We start from the raw sequence: 19,936 nt of genomic DNA on the forward strand, positions 1-19,936 counted from the left end.
CTGCTACTCCCAGTACCATGCCAGGAATATAGAAGAGACCCACAGCAGCCTCTGAGCTGGTCTCTCCCACCACCTTGGACTGGCACACTGCTGCCATACTCTCCTTCAAATGATGACCTTCATCACTTTCACTCAAGACTCTTTAAGGACTCCCTAGTATAAAACAAAGGGGCTGGATAAGATCATTTTGAAGGTCACTCTTATTTCTAAAACTGTTTCTAAACTTTCTAGCTAGTTTATGAGAACCTGGGCAACTGCAGCCCCCTCCCCCCCAAATATCTGCTCAATCCTGCCCTGCTCCACACACACTTCCTGCTCACCAGGCCTCCATGCGGCCATGTCCTTCTCTCTGCTCCCCTCCTCTCCTGGTTCACTGTAGCTTGACTTCTAGGTAAAATCTTGTTCTATCTTCTACAAGAAGCCTTTGCTGACCACTCTGATCTTCCTTTCTCAGAGCTCCTGGCTATGCCTTCCAGTGTCCCAGGGTGCCAGCTCTCTCCACCTGCACTGAGCACTTTTGTAAAAAGACATCACAGGTGCTTCTGGATTGGCTAGCATGGGGCAGGTTCAGGAGGACTCTTTGTGAAGACCTACTGATGGAATAGCAATGCTGGAATATTCTTTACCTGTGTCAACCCCTCATAAAAGACTTTCTCATTTATGCTTCAGGAGTGTGGACAGTTCAAAGAACGAAAAATTTTAACTTTGGTTGCATGGATTCTGAATAATTAAGGGTTTACTGGATGCGAGAACTCCACTGAATTTGGGAAGAATCCCTCCCTTTGGTAGGTGCTATCATATGACGTACAACAGAAAATACAAAGCACGTTTATTCACAAAGCTCATAATTAAGCCAAAGGTAATCTGCATGTGCCGACTCCTACTTATCTAGTTGGGCTAGCTTTTGTTTGCCCTTTCGTCACTACCTGTTTATTCCAGGGGTGAAAATCAGTGGTAAATTCCCATCTGTCTGCTGAGTTCCTTCCTGAGGAGTACGGGTAAAACACACGGTAGGGAGGAGGGCTGATTCAGTTGTGTATTTTGTGGTTATGAACAGTCGTGACTAATCCTGCACTCATGTTCCTAAAAGCCACAGGGGCTGGGACTGTGTTCTACTTTTGCTCACTACTGCATTCCCACCTCCTCACAGAGACAGAGCAGAAGCAAAGTCAGAATAGAGAACGGAACCAAGAGTTAGCCAGTTCCAGGAAACGCTAATGTCTATAAACCAACCCAAATAGTCAAGCCATCACTTTAATCTTTTTTTCCTTCAAAATCATGTAGTGAATTATTCATACGATTAGCACCTACCTTCTCCACATCAGCTTTCTTTTCCGTGAGAAGAGCCACTGTTCTTTTATAAGCATCGTTAATAAGTATTCGCACTTCATCATCTATCAGTCTTGCGGTAGCTTCACTATAAGGTTTCTCTAAAACCATATCACCCTGACGTGGGAGGTCAAAGGAGATTTGCCCGACCTTTTCGTTCATACCAAACTGAACAATCTGAAAAAGAATACGTGATTAGTGGTGGGCGTCCAGTTTGTGGACAGGCTGATTCATAAAATGGCAGTAAGTCTTTACAATGGCGTTAACTCCGCACATTTCACTTCACTACTCTTTAACCTGGCAAAATCTACAGGGCATCCCTAGATTGGCTGAGTGGACAAGGGTGTTCTGTGTAGACAGTGGTAGTGATGGATAGTATTTTCAAGTCTTCAACTAGAGACACAAGACAAGAAGCCCAAAGACAACATCTACGAGACCTGCAAGATACTGCAAGAGAAGCCAGCCTCTGACAGACCCAAGAGGATAAAACCCAAGCCCTACAGGCTCTTCCTGTAAAGGGAAGTGTGCCAACCTGAGAACAAGTGATCCTGGAAGGGAGTTTACTTTTTCCTGTTCCCTGAAGCCCTGGGGTCCAGTCTGGACCCCCCAAAACTAAAAAGCCCCATGTTAAGAAGTTTCTGGAAGTAAAATCCAAATGCACTAGAAAAGAGAAAGCCAAGATGAAAGTAGGGAGCAGGAACAGAGCCAAGAGAACTCAGAAAGCAGGATGCCACGTTCTTAAAACCTTCATGAAACAATAGAAAAGGGAATTCTAAAGCTATAAAACTAGAAAAGCTAGCTTCTCCCTCTTCAGAGGTCAAGAAAGCAAACTTCATATAAAATGGGCAACAGAAAAATGTCTAAGAAGTTGTCACAAGAAAAAAGGAGCAGAATAACATCTCCATACATAACGACAGCAGGACGGGAAGACACCCATAAAAAGATGAAAACTGTAACCTACCACTTAAGAAAGCGTGAAAGAAATAAGGAAAATAACATAAAACATGAAAGAGTAACATAAATCAGAATCAAAAACACTTAGATGAGGTGCTAAAACACAGAAAAAAGTTACATATGAAAGAAAACACTATTTTAAAAATGAACATTAAGGCACAAAGAACGCAAGAGCAAACAACCACAATAATGTCCTGAGAAACAGAAGGTAAAGAGGACAACTATTAAAAAAAACAAAACAAAACAAAAACAAAACCGTCATTAAAAAAGACCTGAGAAAGTGACAGACCAGAAGAAGGGGTGACATACGGGTAACAGGAGTTCCCAAAGAAAGTCATTTATATCAAGTTCCAAGACAGCAAAACTTTGGGGATGTACACACAGGGATAAAGAAAATTTGGGTAGGATGATAACAAGCCAGGAGAGTGGATGGTCCCACAGGAAGGGAGGGGACTGCGAAGGGACGCTCTTAGGGACAGCCCGGGGTACAGGCAGTGTTGTGCCATGGGATCACACAGGCTTATAAATGGAACTTTAAACTATGCATAGGTACTTCGCAGACTCTTAGTACCATAGATATCTCCTGCCTTTCCAAAGTTCGCGTTGTGCCACTTGCTTTCACAAAAGACCCTACGGCAGTACCTGCTTTCACCAACCCAAAGAAACTGGAAGAGGACTTTCTTTCACTTTTATGAAAAGAAGTGAAAAGAGCATTCAGCATTTGTTTTGCAGCAAGCTGTTACACCTTAGGTGTGCTGCAAACAGGGAGTGGCACAGCCAGGCTCCCTTAGCAAGACATGTCCTGAGCTCTAATAGCCTCCCAGCGGTTATTTTTTGGGTGTGGGAACATTCAGAAAATGCTCCATATAAATTAATAGTAAGTGCTTCTTTGCTTTGAGCCATTTCAGCTTCCAAAAGGTTTCACAGGAATGCTCTACTTTCAGATAGTGGGAGAAATCTGTAAACTTTAAATACTGTGCTACCAAAAACCAAAAAAAAAACAAAAACGAAAACAAAAAAAGAGTTTCTTATGAAAAAGTTTTGATTGCTTTAAAATGGATTTAAGAATTAATTAAAGCAAAAAAGAAACACTCCATTTCATACACTTACTTGAGCATATGCACTCTGAGTTACTTTTCGCAAATCATCTTGAGCACCAGTTGTAATTCTTCCAAAGAAGATTTCCTCTGACACTCGGCCACCCAGAGTCATGCACATCCTGTCCAAGAGCTGCTCTTTGGTGTATAAGTATTGCTCTTTGGGTAAATACTGAGCATAACCTAGTCCTTTGCCCCGTGGGATGATGGAGACCTGGCAAATAGAAAATATACAAAATGCTGACAACTCAGAAAAACACAAAAAACAAAACCAAAAATGTTGAGGATTCTACCACCAAATGTTGACCACAATGTTTATCTATACGTAGATAAGGTCACTGATGAAAAATAAGCATGACAGCTGGGAATTTCCGTCAGCCTTGGCAGGAGGAGAGCTGGCAGGAGAGCTGGCAGGAGGAGAGCTAGCAGAAGTGACCGCTCAGGGAGGATATTTTCTTAGGATAACTTCACCTTAGAGTTCTAGACAGTATTTCTTGTCTTTCTATAAGACTCAACTGAAATTATTCAGTCTTGACAAAAGGACAACTGGTGAGTGATGACTCCTTCTGACAGCTCAAATATGGCCTAGGCGCCATTCAACTTGAGTGAGCCCCAGCCACAACCTCCTTTACCGGACAAAGGGCAATGCAGACCTAGATGTTCAGCAGGCTTCATTTTCTCCTCTAAGTGTTTTTTGCCACTGCGTAAACTCCTTAAAATTTTAAAAAGTCAACTTTATTGGGGATAGTTTATATTCAGTAAAATGTACCCATTTTAAGTGTACAGTCCAATGAGTTTTGACAAACCTAACTTCCTACCACAACAAAGATACAAATCCTTTCTCCATCCTGCAAAGTTCCTTTGTATTCCTTCTGGTCAGTCTTACCCCACACTTCCCCTCCAGCCCCAGGCAGCCAGAGATATGCTTCCAGTCCCTATGGATCAGTCACCATTTCTGGAATTGTATATAAATGGAATCATACAGTATGTACTTTACTGTGTCTGGTTTCTTTTATTGTTTCTGAGATTTGCCCACACTGCTGTGTGTATTAATAGTTCATTCATTTTTACTGCTGGGTAGCATTCCATTGTACAAACATACCAAACATCCATTTCATTCTTGAGGGACATCAGGGTTGTCTCCAGTTTATTGCTATTATGAATAAAGCAGTAAAAGTCTTTGTGTGGACATGTTTTTATTTCTCTTGGGTGATTATATATAGGAGTGAGATCATTTGGTTGTATGGAAGAATTTGTTTACCCTTATAAGAAACTGCCAAATTGTTTTTCAAAAGGGATATATCACTTCACATTCCCATCAGCAGTGGATGAGGACTCCAGCTAGACTGACATCTTAACCAACCAACACTCAGGACTGACTTTGTAACTTTAACCATTCTGATAGTTATATGGTGGTATTTCATTGTGGTTTAATTTGCACTTTCCTGATGACTAATGGAGTATCTGCATGTGCTTAATGTCTATATGTATACCTTCTTTTGTGAAGTATAGGCTCAGATCTTTTCCCCATCATTTCACTGGGTTGCTCATTTTCTTACAGAATTTTAAGAGTTTTTTACATATTCTAAATACAAGTCCTTTGTCATATATGTACTGTTAAGTACATGACTTGTCTTTCATTTTCTTAACAGTACCTTTCAAAGACAAAACATTCTCAATTTTGATGATATCCCACATAACTTTTCTTCTGTGCTTCATGCTTTTTGTATACTAAGACAGTTCTGCCTAAGGTTACAAAGATTTTTGACCTACGTTTTCCTCTAAAAGTTTATTTTAGTTTTTACAATCTATTTCAAATTAATTTTTTACATATGATTTAAGGGTCAACATTAGCTTTTTCCCCCACATGAACACTGAGTTGCCAGAACCAGTGTGACAATCCTCCTCACCTTAAATTACTTTGGCACTTCTGTTGAAAATCAATTATTTAATTAGTTATGTGTGATTATTTAATCAACAAATCAATTATTTATGTGGGATGGATCTATTCCATCCCAGTGAACTGTTTACTCCCTTCCGCAATATTAGTCTTCATTACCGTAGCTTTATTCAAAGTCTTAAAATTGGGAGTGTAACCCCTTCAAACTTGTTTTGGTTTATTCTAGTTGATATACATTTCCATATAAATTTTAGATCTGCTTATCAGTTTCTATTAAAAAAAAGTCTGCTATATTTACGGCAGAGATGTGAGCTGAAACTATACATGAGTTTGGGGAGAACAGTGATCATGGTATTTCATGAACACAGTGTATTTCTGTTTTTATTTAGGTCTTATTTAATTCAATGTACAGATCCTACAAATACTTCAATAGATGTATCCTTAAATATTTCATGTTTCTGGATGCTGTTGTAAATTAAATTGAATTTTTAAAATTTCATTTTCCAATTGTTCACTGCTAAAATACAGAAATACAATTGATCTTTGTATACTGATCCTGAATTCTATAACCTTACTAACTTCACTTTTAGGTTCTAATGGCTTCTCTGCAGATTATCTAGGATGGTTTATTATTGTTGTTTATTTTTTGAGAGAAAGAGACAAAGTGTGAGTGAGGGAGGGGCAGAGAGAGAGGGAGACACAGAATCTGAAGCAGGCTCCAGGCTCTAAGCTGTCAGCACAGAGCCTGATGCGGGGCTCGAACTCATGAACCATGAAATCATGACCTGAGCCCAAGTCGGACGCTTAACCGACTGAGCCACCCAGGTGCCCCAGTTGTTGTCATTTTTTTAAGTAAACTCTACCCCCAACATGGGAGTTGAACTCGTGACTCCAAGATCAAGAGTGGTATGCTCTACGGACTGAGCCAGTCAGGGGCCCCTATCTAGGATGTTTTATGCACACTTTATCTCCTCTGTGGTCACCTTGCTTCAGGGGATCCCCCTCCATTTCCAGTAGTGCCCTGACATCGCAAGTCAGACTGCTGCTTCCTGTGGTTCATGCTGTACCGGTTTGGGGACCGCACTCGGTTGAAAAAGCAAAAATTTAACAATCTCACTTGGTACACCCATCTTTCAGGAGATTTCTCTTTGGTTTCTTTCTTTTTTGCCAGGCTCTCTGGGGTCTCCCTGTGCAGGCATTGTTTAGTGGTCAGCCAGGGAGTTGGGCAGTTTCAACTCAGACCTGGGTCTCATTCCTCTGTAACTTTCTTGCTTTCAGGATTTTCCTGTTAAATTTCCAATAGTCTTCAAATCCTGAACTCTTTCCTCTGCCTCCTCAATACGGTAAAGCCAGCCTTTTCCATCACTGTGGCCACGGAAAATTCCTCAGGCAAGAAAGTCACTAACTCCCAATTCTAACCCACTATAGCTACTGCTTTTCAAAAGTAAACTCTCCTCCAGCTTTGATCTGCTTTGGACACTTTTCAGTCCCCTTAAATAGCAGTCTTCTTTCCAAACTTTATAACTTATTTGCAGGAAGGTTTGCTAACCTCTTCATCCCACTGTCATTACCAGACATCTTGGCCAAATTTCTTTATGTATTTATCTTTGTGGGAGTGCAACTTTCTCCTCAAGTAATTGCTCACACAATCTGTCTGACACGAACTGTTTTACCTTTAAGAGTGGGTCTGCGTGTTCTAGATACCACCCGGCAACCGCGTGACCTGCCTCATGGTACGCCACGGTCTTCTTCTCCTCGGGCTGCAGAACCTGGGTTTTTTTCTCTAAGCCTGACAAAATAATAACAAAAAACCAAAAACACTGACTCTGTGGCACTGTCATAAAAAGATGGTTTTTCGATCTATACACTTCAATCTACACAGTCTCTAATATGATTTAGAGACTAAGCTGTCTGCGACAATCCAGAAATTCCCAACCATGGTCAGACTAAGAGCAAAGGACCAACTTCAAAATACACCCAACTCCTGCAAAATGCATTCACTACCCCCAGGACTACTTTTTTCTGAACTCTCCCACGCTTTTGAATCATCTATTTTGTTTTGGGAAATAGAAATGCAAGACAAAATTCAGCATTTAGGTCAAAAAACATAAAATTCATAGAAAGCACAGAAAACAAATTCCATGCCCATTCATGGAATGACCCCTGCTTAGTCCAGGTACTTGGAATTATGAAGTGCAGGGTAAACAAAGATGAGACTGCCTGCTGTCTGCTCCTGACGGAAGGCAAACAGGAGAGGAAAAAGGGAGCCGGATGAAGATCTGGAAACACCTACTCAGCAAGTCAGCTAGACCAATGCTGCAGCAGCCAACACACTAATCAACTGACCCTAGGGATTCCAAGAACGAGTAGCAGGGCAGACCTGAGAAAACAGACCCAGGAGACCCCTTGTGCTGGGCCCACGTGTTGACTACACAGCCGGGGGACCCCTAATCCAAGTACAATTCCTCTCTGGCCTGGATCAAGGTGGATGCTAAATTCATTTGCATCTCTGTACTATAGACACTAACTACATAGCTTGTACTCATACAAATCATTACACCATGACGAAAGTAGTTTGGTTGTGTTCAAGGTAACGCATCTGAGAGAATTTCTCAAATGATAACGTATTAAGGAGTCCGAAGGATTAAAAAAAAGAGAAAGTGCTTTGTTCCCAATAACACAACCCAAGACAAGTACATACCACAGAGCTGGAAAGGTGGAGATTTACAGAAGGTAAGCCCGCTGTCTTCCAGAGATAAGCAGTTCTTGCTTGTATAAGAAAATATGAATCCCACACCTCACCAAGTTTACCCCTGGAATTTTTCATTTTCCCAGTATGCTTACTGCAGAACAATTGCTCGTGGCCAGTTTACAGTGGCTGAGCTGTGAACAGGCAAGTGTCCGTCCACCTCAGAGCAAGGGCCCCTCCTAGACTTGCCGCCCTGACCTCTTTCACACTGAGCACTGACTGTTCCCCCACCTAAAAGGCACAGACACGCAGCTTTCACCTGCCTCTACAGTGAAATGTTTTAATTCCACTCACAACTCTATCAACTTAGATTTTTTTTTTTTCTTTTCAATTAACAAATTTCTAGAATAAGTAGTCCATTCATTCAATGGTTGGTTAGTTAGTTAGTTAGTTAGTTAGCATCTAACCCAGGTTAAACACACTGCTATACTAGCCTCTAGATCCTCACGGGAATCTCCATTAATCTGGCTTCGTATTATCCACACAGTTGAAACTGTCACGTCACGAGACACCAAGAAGAGTCTTGTTGCCAAATCCGAGGTCATGCTCCTCAATGTCCCACATCACTGGACCCTGCCTTTAAGTCCTTTGTAAATGTGTCTTTGCCCTTGTCTCCCATCTCTTCCAACCTCCTGGATCTCCTCTAATGGCATCTATTCCTTGCCTTACTCGCTGATGCACCTCCTGGGCCTGTGGCATACAAGCTCTGCTGACCTCGCTGGCTCACTTTCCTCGCCTCCGCTACCAAATACAGGCAGTGTTTACTGTGTGTCCCCTACCCCCCAAGCCCTCTCACCCACCTCCACACCACGGGAACCACAGCTTGTGGCGCCGTGGTGCTGCAGAGTTCCACATGGACAGCCCGCCCGGCTTGTCTCAAATTCTGCACATTCCATCTTCTGCCAAACCAGCTGCCTCTCGAAGCAGCCCATTTTTCCCATGGCCTGTAAGGCTGTCCTTTTTTTTTTTTTGCCTATTATCGCCGGGACTACCTGTGCTAAAGTACACTACCCCACATTGATGACTACGATGTTCTCTGCCTTCAGATGCCGCTCTCTTCTTCAATGTCAGATTCTTTTTCTTAAAGCCTACTCAATAGCTCAGGAAAAATCCATTAGTTTAATACTAGCCACAGGACAACAGTTTCAAAAGCCCCTGAACTCAACATTTAAGGCTTTCTAAAATCTAGATTTAAATATTTTCAGCTTTGCCTTACCTCCCAAAGAACTGGAGTCTGACTGGTTTGCTTTCCCTCCCCAAAACACAGGCTGTAACCCTACCTCTAAACTACCTTCTCTGTTCCTGCCACTCTGATGCCATACCTACCCCCCCACCCACTACTAAAACCTGTTTAAATCCCCCCTCTTCTATAGAGCTGTGCCTGACCATAGTGCCCTTCCCTTCTTTGCCCCTCTGGAATTATCTTTTCATGCATATTAAACTATAAGCTCCCTAGAAGGCATGGAAAACGTGTACATCCCCTACTATGCTTGTGGGGTGAGCATTTCCTGGTTAAACAGCGGCTACAGCTGTTTATCCATCACCTATACCTAGCACAGAGCACATTTACGCAATAGAATATTTGGAAACAGGAAGGTTGTTTTTCAAAACATTCTCAAAACACTACATCGGTATAATTCAGGGGAAGACACCTTGCTGCTTGCTGCCAATACAAGTGAGGAGTAGTTTGGGCTGCTGTCTCAAACTCACCCAAACCAACAGCACCCATCTCCACCAGACCATGGGGTGGGTGGGGGAAGGAGAAGTTCACAGTACCGAGAGACACAGCAGGTGCATGGTGAGCCCCGGGGTGGGGTGGATAGACTTTTCTTTGCTTCTAGATCTTGCCAAAACAGAGAAACCTATAGTCTCAAACTGATTTTATTGGCCTTTTGACTTGAGTTATATTCAGTTTACTTACCACCAATCACCCGCTCAATTGCTTGTTCAAAGTGTTTCTGATTTATGGAATCCGAAAGGTGTCTTGCAGCAATCAGAGCCGCTTCATTACAGACATTAGCAACATCAGCCCCTAAAAATGAATACAGAACAGCTTACCACCAAATATACTTGAACTGATTGGTCACACATTACGGATGATCATATCCAGTCAGTTTCTCAACCAGCAGTAGACTAAATAAGGGCTTAATGTAATATAATTCAGTTTGACTCATGATGACCCTAAGCTGTTCTAGCAGTCAGTAATAGCCTGGTACAATCCTGGCCCTTTGAACTGAGATGCAAGTATCAGTAATAGTAAATAGATAATTATAGGCAGCCATTTACCTTTATAGGCAATATGGCTCATGTAACTACAAACTAAGACAGTCTTTAAAAATGCCCATTAATTGGGGCGCCTGGGTGGCTCAGTCGGTTGGCTCAGGTCATGATCTCACGGTCATGATCTCACGGTCCGTGGGTTCGAGCCCCGCATTGGGCTCTGTGCTGACAGCTCAGAGCCTGGAGCCTGCTTCGGATTCTGTGTCTCCCTCTCTCTCTGACCCTCCCCCGTTCATGCTCTGTCTCTCTCTGTCTCAAAAATAAATAAGCATTAAAAAAAAATTTTTTTTAAATGCCCATTAACTTAGTTCTATCAACTCTGTTGGGAGAGTGACTAATACAGACGTTAGGCAATATGCTGAAATACAATGAAAAACATAAGCACTAAAAATAATGGTGCAGTTAAATACCAAAAGTTAAATATGTGAAGCTTGTCAAATGCTTTCTAGATCCGTAAGTCTCTTTATTATTTTTTTTTTAAGGTTTCTTTATTTTTGAGAGAGAGAGAAAACAGAGGAGGGGCAGACAGAGGATTCAAAGTGGGCTCCGCACTGACAGCAGAAAGCCAACATGGGGCTCGAACTTACAAACCCCTGTGAGATCATAACCTGAGCTGAAATCGGGTGCTTAACAAACTGAGCCACCCAGGTGCCCCGATAAGTCTCTTTAAATTTTTTTTTTTTTTAACGATTTATTTTTGAGAGAGAGTGAGCGCAAGTGGGGAAGGGGCAGAGGAAGGGGGTGGACAGAAGATCCAAAGCGGGCTCTACAATGACAGCAGCAAGCCCAATGCGGAGCTCAAACTCACAAACTGTAAGATCATGACCTGAGCCAAAGTCAGATGCTCAACTGACTGAGCCCCAAGTCTCTTGGTGCCCCAAGTCTCTTCAAATTAACTTTTCAGATAAAGTATATGGTAAGTCAAATAAGCTATAAACAAATAAGCTCAATAAACAAACATTAAAACGTTATAAATTCCTGGGGCGCCTGGGTGGCGCAGTCGGTTAAGCGTCCGACTTCAGCCAGGTCATGATCTCGCGGTCCGTGAGTTCGAGCCCCGCGTCGGGCTCTGGGCTGATGGCTCAGAGCCTGGAGCCTGTTTCCGATTCTGTGTCTCCCTCTCTCTCTGCCCCTCCCCCGTTCATGCTCTGTCTCTCTCTGTCCCAAAAATAAATAAACGTTGAAAAAAAATTAAAAAAAAAAAAAAAAAGTTATAAATTCCAAAGTCCAAAGATACAAAACAAATAAAAAGTTAGAACCCTGGGACATTTAAGATGAATATCTTCTTCTAACCATATACCTACATATAATCCTCTAAGACTTTCCAAATGTTCATTTTTATTTCATTTTGAGTTTGGAAGAAAGATAGGAGAAAGAAGTTTGGAAGAAAAGAAATTTGAGTTTGGAAGAAGTGAGAAAGGCTCACATTTACATTTTAAAACTCTTGGAATAAACACATGCAAAGATATTCAACATCACTGGTCATTAGAGACACAAATCAAAACCACGAGATGCCACTAAGGTGGCTGCAATCAAATAGACAGACAACGACCAGTGTTGGCAAGAATGTGGAAAAACTGGAACCCTCTTACATTGCTGGTGAGAATGTAAAATGGTGAAGCCACCTTGGAAAACAGATTGATAGTTCCTCAAAAAGTGATTCAGCCACTCTACTCCTAGGTATACAGCCAGAGAAATGAAACGTATGTCCACATCAAAATCTGCACATGGATGTTCACAGCAGCATCATTCACAATAGCAAAAAGATGGAAACAACCCAAATAAAGAAGATGTGGTCCATCCACACATTGGAATATTATCCAGCCAGGGAAAGGAATAAAGTCCTGACACCTGCTGCCACATGGCTCAACTCTGAAGACACTACACTTAAGTGGAAGGAGCCAGGGAGAAAGGATCCTATGTGGTGTAATTCTTTTTACATGAAATGTCCAGAATAAGAAGATCTATAAAAATGGAAAGTAGGTGAGGGGTTGCCTAGGGCTGGGGATGGAGGGAGTAGCTGCTAATGGATTCTTCTGGGGTGACAAAAATGACCTAAAATTAGACTACAGCAGTTACAGTGCAACCTTGTAAATACACTTTTTAAAAACCACTGAATCATGCACTTTACAATTCACAGATGAACTTTATGGTATGTGAATTTTATGTCAGTAGAGTTGTTAAAAAAACAAAACAAAACAAACACCCACATACAAATAATCCAGAGGCAGCAGGAAGAGGGTGGGGTACATACGAAATAAGGTTTAACACGCACTGAGAACTGTTCCTGAAGCTAGGTGATGGGTGCAGAGGGGTTCATTATAGTATTTTCTCAATGTCTGTATATGTTTGAAGTCTCCCACTGAAGAGGCCCTAAGGTGAGAGGTAAAAGTGCACTGGGAGCTGGTAAAGGTCATTGGTTTAAAAGACTTCTGACACAGGACATCAGGTTCTGTTCCACTCACCTGAAAACCCTGGAGTTAAGGAGGCAAGTTTTCTTGCCAGCTTCTCCTTTTCCAGGGCACTGTCCAGCTTCAATGGTCTGAGGTGAACTTTGAAAATAGAGGCTCTTCCTTTTATGTCCGGTGGTCCTTGAGAAATTATTTTTAAGGAAAAAAAAAAAATCAAAGTGAAATAGTTATATCTCTCCTCATAAGAACTGGACTGAACCTGATGAAGGTCATCTCACCAATAAATATCTGCCTATCGAAACGCCCTGGCCTCATCAGTGCCGGGTCTAGAATATCTGGTCGATTGGTGCCCGCCAAAATGACGACGTTTGTTGTTGTGTTAAAACCTAGGGACATAAAAAAACAAATGCCAGACTTAAAGCTTTAAGCATCATTTCTATAAACACAAATGCCAAAGGGGTGCCTGGGTGGCTCAGCAGGTTAAGCACCTGACTCTTGGATTCAGGTCAGGTCATGATCTCATGGTTTTTGAGGTCAAGCCCCACATCGGGCTCTGTGCGGACCTTGCAAAGTCTACTTGGATCCTCTCTCTCTCCCTCTCTCGCTGTCCCTCCCCCACTTGCACTTTTTCAAGTGCGCATTCTGTCAAAATAAAACACATACACACACACACACACACACCACACGCAAGATTGTAATTTATAGAACTGTAACTTGAGAATATGTTGTTCATTTTTTAAACGTCTTAAAATTGAGGTGATTAAATTTGCGAAGAATGTGTCTAACCTCCCTGGGCCACAAGACAACCCATTGAGTATTTGAAGACAGGTATCAACCTCCAACTCCAGCCCCTTTGCCAGACTCTGCTTGGTTCTATTGGTCACTTCTCCAATGTCAATGCCTTGGCTACAGGAGCCTTCACCCTCAGGACCCCGGCCCTGAAAGAGCTTTGGTGCTGATAGCCCACAAATATGGCCATACATGGACTGACCACCACAGAGGGAAGAGCTCTACCTTAATCGGATATAGGCAGACCTCGTTTTATTGCACTCTGCTTTACTGCACTTCACAGATACTGTGTTTTGTACAAATTGAAGGTCTGTGGCAACCTTATGCTGAGCAAGTCTATCAGTGCCATTTTTCCAAGAGCATTTGCTCACTCTGTCTCTATTACATTTTGGTAATTCTTGCAATATTTCAAACTTTTTTGTTATTGTATTTGTTGTGGTGACCTGTGATCAGTAATCTTTAATGTTACTATTTTAATAGCTTTAGGGCACCACACACTGCACCCATATAAATGAATTTAAGTGATAAATACTATGTGCGTGTTCTGACTGCTCCAGCGATGAACTGTTCCCTCTCCCCCTCTCCTTGGGGATCCCTATTCCCTGAGACACAACAAAATTGAAATTAAGCCAATTAGCCCTACAGAGACCTCTAAGTGTTCGAGTGAAAGGAAGAGTCTCAAGTCTCTCACTTTAAATCAAAAGCTAGAAATGATTAAGCTCAGTGAGGAAGGCATGTTGAAAGCTGAGACAGACTGGAAAGCCAGGCCTCCTGTGCCAAATAGCCAAGGAGTAAATACAAACCAAAGGTTCTTGAAAGAAATTAAAATGCTATTCCAGTGGGCACATGATGATAAGAAAGCAAACAGACTTACTGCTGACATGGATAAAGTTTTAACTGTCTGGATAGAAGATCAAACCAGCCAAAACATTCTCTTAAGCCAAAGCCTAATCCAGAGCCAAGCCCTCACTCTCTTCATATCTATGAAGGCTGAGAGAGGTGAGGAAGCTGCAGAAAACAAGTTTGAAGCTGCCAGAGGGTGGCTCACGAGGTTAAAGAAGCTGTCTCCATAGCATAATAGGGCAAGGTGCAGCACCAGGTGCTGATACAGAAGCTGCATCAAGTTATCCAGGTCTAGCTAAGGTAATTAATGAAAGAGGCTACACTAAGTAAAAGATTTTCAATGCAGATAAACAGTCTTGGATTGGAAGAAGATGCCATCTACGACTTTCATAGCTAGAGGGGAGATATCAGTGCCTGGCTTCAAAGCTTCAAAGGACAGGCTGACTCTCTTGTTTGTGGCTATGCAGCTGGTGACTTTAAACTGAAGCCAGTGCTCATTTGCCATTCTGAAAATCCTCAGGCCCTAAAGAATTATGCTAAATCTACTCTGCCTATGCTCTAGAAATGGAACAAAGCCTGATGAGAGCACATCTGTTTATAACATGGTTTACTGAATATTTTAAGCCCACTGTTGAGACAGCTGCTCAGAAAATATTACTTCTGACAATGCCCTGGTCACCCAAGAGCTCTGATGGAGATGTAGGAGACTAATGTTGTCTCATGCCTGCTAATACAACATCCATTCTGCAGCCCATGGATCAAGGAGTGATTTTGACTTTTAAGTCTTATGATTTATGAAATACATTTCGTAGGGCTATAGCTGCCAGAGATAATCAAAAGGATTCCCTATTCTGGATGCCACCAACAACATTTGTGATTCATGGAAGAGGTCAAGATATCAACATTGCCAGGAGTTTGGAAGAAGCTGATTTGCCCCCTCATGGATGAGTTCAGGACTTCAGTGGAGGCAGTGACTGCAGATGTGGGAGAAATAGCAAGAGAACCAGAATTACAAGTGGAGCCTGAAGATGTGACTGAATTACTGCAATCTCATGAGAAAACTTGGAACGTCTGAGGAGTTGCTTCTTATGGATGAGCAAAGAAAGTAGTTTCTTGAGACGGACTCTAATCCTGGTAAAGTTGCTGTGAAAATTGTTGAAATTACAGTAAACTATTTAGACTGTAACAAAAACTTAGTTGATAAAGCAGGGGCAGGGTTTGAGAGGACTGACTCCAAACCTGAAAGGAGTTTACTGTGGGTAAACAATGCTATCAAACAGCATCGCATGCTACAGAGAAACTGTTCATGAAAGGGAAAGTCAGTCAATGCGGCAAACTTCGTTGCTGTCTTCTTTTAAGAAACTGCCACAAACCATCCCAGCCTTCAGCAGCCACCACCCTGATCAGTCAGCAACTGTCAACACTGAGGCAGGACCCCTTCACCAGCAAAAAGATTACAACTCACTGAAAGTTCAGATGATGGTTAGCATTTTTCAGCAATAGAAGCTAAAAAAGATTTTAAAATCTTTATTTATTTATTTTTGAGGGGAGGGAAGGGGCAGAGACAGAGGAAGACAGAGAATCCCAAATGGGCTCTGTGTAACTAGCACAGAGTCCGATGTGGGGCTCGAACTCAAGAACCAGGAGATCATGACCTGAGCTGAAATCAAGAGTTGGATGCTGAACGAACTGAGCCACGCAGGCACTCTGAGCATTCTTTAATTAAAATATGTACCAAAAAAATATGTACAATTTTTTAAGACACATACTGCATACCTAAAAAGACTCAACATAATGTAAACATAACTTTTATATGCACTGGGAGACCAAAACATTCATCTGACTTGCTTATTGCGATAGTCACTTCATAGCAGTTGTCTGGAACTGAACCTGCAGTATCGCCGAGGATGCCTGTCTGATGTCCAGCTCAGTCTCATAAACCAGCTTAGTACTGAGCACTGTGCTTCCCTTTCTGAGCACACAACAGCATCTGTGTATCTTACAGCACAAAGTATTCTCACATCCCACAAAATGGCTTTCCTAATAAAAGAAAAAGCTGACTAATGTGCAAAGACTGCTACTCTCTTAGTATTTGAAATCTGCCAAATTCACACACTTGGTTATGCATGGGTTTTCCTGATGCTTCAGAATCACAGATGATTTTAAGAATGAGACCACAATTCTTTTGCAATCATTTCACCAATTTTTCTCTTATTCACCTCCAGATGCAAACACCATCTTAATACCAATATTGTTATGGCAGGCTGCCAAGTAAGAATATTTTGGCATTATCCATACTGGTACAGAAGAGCCTTTAAAAAAGGGCTCTTTGTTTTAGAGAATACTTTTTTAAAATCTGAACTCAATACCGACATAAGGATTCTCACTTTAGCTATATGGAAAACAATTAGAAAATGTAGTTTAAAATACAAAAGACTTGAATATTCACCATCCATCTCCACAAGCAGCTGATTGAGTGTATTCTCCTGTTCACTCTGCCCTCCAAAGTTGCCTCTTCCTCTCTTCCTTCCCACGGCATCTATTTCATCAATGAAGAGAATGCAAGGGGCATTCTTCCGAGCAAGGGCAAATAAGTCTCGGACCTGGATAAAAATATAAACACTAGAGTCACTTAACAACTGAAAATTATTTTCCTCCTAATAAAAAATAAACATCATGCTTCCATCCAAGAGGAAGATGATCTTTTTGTGTTAGATACTGTGCACTACATATTTAAAAAGAGTTATAAGAAGCAAAGAGGTGGCAAATGATGAGTAAGGTGGTGGGTAACTGCTTTAAGGTGAGTAAATACTATTTCTATAATATCATAACTTACTGTATATATCAAAAGTGCTAACAATATCTGCTATTTTTATAGCAACAAATTAATACTACACATTTTTACCCTACCAAAAGAGAATACTGTAGAGGTGTAAACTTTATATTCAGTGTAAAAGTTCAAACTACTCTGGCCCGAGGCAGGCTGTTAATAAGCAGACACTTACTAACAGATCTAGGTAACATGTATACACACCGCAAAGGCCGTGAACTACGCAAGACCACACAGTGATCACCCCAGAGCATAATACAGTGCCCTGCCACTACAGGAGCAGGTGTGAGGCCCATGCACCTACATTCTGTCCTGCTAATAAGCATGTGCTTATGCTTATGATGAAGGAGTGGCCATCCCCAGGGTCTCAGCCTATCACCTGCCCCTTTTAAGAGATCCAGAAACAATCTCCTATGCCTCACATCCCTTTTCACTTCATTCACCAGAAGTCCAAGTTTCCCCATCATCCTTTCCTGCCTAGACTTCCTAGTTTTCATTCCTATAGTGCTCTGAACACATCCCCTAGGATAACTCATGTCCCGCCAAGGCCTCTCCCTCTGAACTCCAGATCGGTGATCAACAGATCCCCATCCTCTCACACCTCCTTCACCCCCTTGTCTGTCCCTGCAAAGCTCTCAACTGGAAGGGGTTTTGTCTTTCCATCCGAGCCAGTGGGAGTTGAAGTGCACCTCACGCAACATGACTACTGCCAAAACAATTCTGCTGGAAAACCCCTGCTCAGAGATTCCCACCACGTGGCAGACACGCTGCCCTCCTGGTTTTAGTACTTCCTGGGCCCGATTTCCCATTCTTCCAGCCTACCCCCACCCCCTCCACTGGGCACTATTTTTTTAGTGGTTCCTGGTTGGCCGTCCCCTGACCCACCTCTTTCAATCACCTTCTGCTCTATTTTGCCATGGCCAGCAATGCCAAGATTTCCCTACACAACCAGCTTCCTGTGGTCTACTCTGCCCTCTCCCACAGGTCTGGCTTGCTCATGTACTCAAGCTTCTCTCATAGCTGGCTTCTCCTGGATCTCTAGCCCATTAGGCCCACCACTTACCCCCACCACCCACAGCTCCTCTCCTGTCTTCAGCCAACCCCCACCACTCCTACCCGTACCAGATTCCATGATCCATCATCATAAACATTCAAGTCCCCCAGGCTCCCCTAGCTGTCTGACAGCCCTCCTATGAATCCACCTACTTTACCTATCATAGCTCATTTAAATTACAATGCCATCAATAGTAAGACTCATCATTAATACACTTCCCACTGACAAAGAAAAAATGCTACCAGTCAGTGGCACAACACTTAGTTACTGATTATAAGTTGCATCTTGGTGTTTGGAAAAGCAACTGCGGTAGCACTTGGCACTTCTACAGTGTTAAAAAAAAAAAAAAAAAAAAAAAGTCAATATTTAGACACTGGTAAAATACACAAGAGTAAAAATTTAAGTGTTTCTTTAAAAACTAACCCATACTCACACTTCCTGATTTCAAAACTTACTACAAAGGAACAGTAATCAAGACTGGGGTACTGGTATAGACAGAGACAAATGGGTGCCAACACCATTGAACGGAAAAATCATCTTTTTAACAAATGGTGCTAGGAAACCCAGATATACACATGTAGAAGAGTGAACCAAGATGGACCCTTACACCTCACATCATATTAACTTGAGACAGATCACAGACCTAAACGTAAGAGCTACAACTTTTAAAACTCTTAGAAGAAAACACAGGAATATTTATGACCTTGGATGGTGACAGTCTTAGAATATGATACCAAAGCCCAAGCAACAGCAAAAAAAAAAAATGGATAAATTAGTCTTCATCAAAATTAAACACTTTTGTGCTTCACTACCAAGAAAGGGAAAAGACAACCCAAAGAATGGGAGAAATTATTTGCAAATAATGTATGTGATTAGGAGCTAATGTCCAGAATATATAAAGAACTCTTACAACTCAACAACAAAAGGACAACCCATAAACAGACTGCACCAGTCTGGTCCAGGGCCATCTTTACCAGCTCCGTATTTGGGGGGAAGATCAGGGGGAGACAGAGGAGGGTGTGCCATCATAAGAGAATGAAAGACTTACTCTAGCTGGACCCACACCAACAAACATCTCCAAAAACTCAGATCCACTAACAGTGATGAAAGGGACGTTGGCTTCTCCAGCTGTGGCCTTAGCTAGCAGTGTTTTCCCAGTGCCTGGAGGACCAGTGAGAATGGCACCCTTCAGATACAAAAAAGGAAAAGTATATTTAGCTAGAATTTCAGAAAAGTAAATTGCATATCCACAAACAATTCTAAGATATAAATCTGTCTATAAACTCTGATTATATAATAAACGTTCCTTAAACAATGATGGCAAAACATTTTTATAACAGTAAGAAGAGGAAGAAAAGGATTACAGACTACCTTGTTTTAAAAAATGTAGTAAGAATGTAAAATCTTACATACTTCGCTTTAAGATTCTTAGCACTGCTTTTCAGATCTTTAGACTTAAGCTGAATATCTATTAATAAACCAACTGAGGTTGGGGCATCTGGGTGGCTCAGTCAGTTAAGCTTCTGACTCTTGGTTTTGGCACAGGTCATGATCTTATGGTTCATGGGCTGGAGCCCCAAGCTGGGCTCTGTGCTGATGGGATTCTCTCTCTATCTCAAAATAAATAAATAAATTTTTAAAAATTTAACAGGTAAGTATAAAAAATAAATAAAATAAGCCAACTGAGGTTTACTTAAATA

The 19,936-nt window shown here is 41.8% G+C and overlaps 1 protein-coding gene across 1 annotated transcript in view; it reads right to left on the bottom strand.

Moving 5' to 3' along the window:
• AFG3L2 (AFG3 like matrix AAA peptidase subunit 2) overlaps positions 1-19,936 on the bottom strand; it is a 40,226-nt gene that overhangs the window by 2,776 nt on the left and 17,514 nt on the right. Inside the window, exons 9-16 of the mRNA XM_030336058.1 lie at positions 19,285-19,422; positions 16,802-16,955; positions 12,999-13,106; positions 12,775-12,900; positions 9,951-10,061; positions 6,954-7,069; positions 3,394-3,594; positions 1,312-1,506 (exon numbers count right to left, since the gene is read on the bottom strand). Of these exons, the coding sequence (XP_030191918.1) occupies positions 1,312-1,506; positions 3,394-3,594; positions 6,954-7,069; positions 9,951-10,061; positions 12,775-12,900; positions 12,999-13,106; positions 16,802-16,955; positions 19,285-19,422 (1,149 nt within the window). The remainder of the gene's footprint in view (positions 1-1,311; positions 1,507-3,393; positions 3,595-6,953; positions 7,070-9,950; positions 10,062-12,774; positions 12,901-12,998; positions 13,107-16,801; positions 16,956-19,284; positions 19,423-19,936) is intronic.

This window comes from Lynx canadensis, chromosome D3 (assembly GCF_007474595.2).
Source record: "Lynx canadensis isolate LIC74 chromosome D3, mLynCan4.pri.v2, whole genome shotgun sequence".
In the NCBI taxonomy this organism is placed as follows: Eukaryota; Metazoa; Chordata; class Mammalia; order Carnivora; family Felidae; genus Lynx; species Lynx canadensis.